Source organism: Volvox carteri, assembly GCF_000143455.1.
Source record: "Volvox carteri f. nagariensis unplaced genomic scaffold VOLCAscaffold_120, whole genome shotgun sequence".
In the NCBI taxonomy this organism is placed as follows: domain Eukaryota; kingdom Viridiplantae; phylum Chlorophyta; class Chlorophyceae; order Chlamydomonadales; family Volvocaceae; genus Volvox; species Volvox carteri.
Window position 1 is genome coordinate 23,078 of NW_003307663.1, and position 1,902 is coordinate 24,979.

A 1,902-nucleotide genomic window follows, 5' to 3' on the forward strand; every position below is an offset into this window, starting at 1 on the left:
CAGGTGGGCCGCCCCTCTACCGGTACGCCGCTGATGTAGAATGCAACCCCCAGTTCTCGCCCTCCGTCCCGGCCGCACAGCCTCTGCACGGAGAGGAGGACAACGATGGCGACCCTAACGAGGCCGCTGCTGGATCCCAAGGCGGTCAGCAGCAACCCGAAGTAGCAGCACGCCGGCCCCGGGCCGTCCCACAGGCTCAGAGCTGCATACTCGAGGGCTTCCGGGTTTACCGATCCCTGGCTAAGACCGTCTTCTTGCTGGAGAAGCAGCAGCGCCAGGACAGCAGTCCCTCTGGTCGTCGCCTGACAGAGTACGCCTCTATGTTCGGCGGTGAGCCAGCCACAGAGCAGCGCATAGCCGAAATGGTTGACGACCTCAACAGCCGCGCCGTCGTCGACTTAGCCGACCTAGCGCACCTCGAGCCGCGCGTCGTGCTGCAGAGGAACGAACCACGCCACACGCTCAACACCCGCCTCATAATGCTGGAAGCACAGCGCAAGAACCAGCGCCTCGTGGTGTGGAATGCGGACCACGTCCCTGTCCAGAAGCGCGGCGCCGCTGTAGAGCCAGCCCTGACACACGTGGAGAAAGCAGTTGCGATGCGAATAAAGGATTACGACTTTGGCCACACCACCGCCGACACGTGGTACTACCATGGCGCCCGATACATCCTCCTTGATACGACGGCTGCCGATGCCGGGGCGAGTCACAACAACGAGGTGGAAGCCTGCGGCCTGCTTGAGGATGGCCGCGAGCCAGCAGATGACGGCCACGGCCCCTACCGCCGGCTCAAGTACCTTCCAGCGGCCGTCATTGTGCGGCCTATAAACGGCCATATCCCCGACACCGTGCTGCGGGGCCTTGCAGACTACGCCAGCAGGGGTGGCGCCTTCATCCTGTCACCCCGGGCGTCTTGCATTGCCGAGGTGGAGATGCCCGCCCCCGGGTGTGGCACCCTCACAAAGCAGGTCCGGCGCCTCAACGTACCGCTCGGCGACCGCCAGGCGGTCACCGATTACTTCGTACAAGGCCGCAGCTTCAAAGATGAATGCTGGCTGGTGGATCTTGCTGTCCCACCCAACGGCATCAAGCGTGCCACCCTGTATGTGCTGCTGACCCGCTTTAAGACGTTGGACCACGTCCGTCTGCTACGTCCACTTTATACCACGCCACACGAGCGCAAGAAGGTCATCAAACAATTCCTCGGCGCAACCAAGCTCGAGCCGGATCTGGCCGCCAACCTGCGCCTGCTGAAGCAGGCAGCACGCGAAACGGAGCAGCGGTACACCACCGAGTTCCAGCATGCACGCCAGTTGGAAACCCGCTGGACCCGCTAGTTGACAGTTGACAAGGCTAGTTGACAGTTGAAGCCACGACCCGCCACTGTACGGCGTTAAATGACAGCGTCCGGGGTAAGGGGAATACCCCGGACGACACGCTCGCTCCCTACGGGAAGGAATGGGGAACTGCCCATCAATGTCTGTGTGGAGCCCCCTGCGGGTTCGAGTCCCGCGCGAGCGCTTCAGCGCGGGCTACCCTCTGCAAGCTCAGCCTCCTTCCGCCTTCGTATATATATATACTTGTTGTGTTGTGTGTGTGACCGATACGGCCCTCAGCAAAACAGCATCTAGTGGCCCGCGCGATTCAACGACGGAGCTACGGCCCTCTCGCGCGAACAGCGCGCTCTAGTCGTTCCGTCTCTCCGTCTGTCCACCCAGTCGCCGGTTCAACCCCTAGTGCGCCGCTTTTTTCTTTTTGCGCGCCGCTTTTCTTCTTTTTTTTCTTCGTATGCTTCATATGCTTCATATGCTATGCTTCATATGCTTCATATGCACATATGCATCTTATGCGATATGCGATATGCAGCGATAGCAGATCGCAAACTTCAACGTGCAAATTTCA

General features: G+C 60.5%; 1 protein-coding gene across 1 annotated transcript in view; it reads left to right on the forward strand.

The window, feature by feature from the left end:
- VOLCADRAFT_100467 (uncharacterized protein) overlaps nt 1–1,337 on the forward strand; it is a gene marked incomplete at both ends in the record, with an annotated part of 10,211 nt that extends 8,874 nt beyond the window's left edge. The window contains 2 exons of the mRNA XM_002959033.1: nt 81–144; nt 195–1,337. Of these exons, the coding sequence (XP_002959079.1) occupies nt 81–144; nt 195–1,337 (1,207 nt within the window). The remainder of the gene's footprint in view (nt 1–80; nt 145–194) is intronic.
- Between the last annotated feature and the right edge of the window lie 565 nt (nt 1,338–1,902).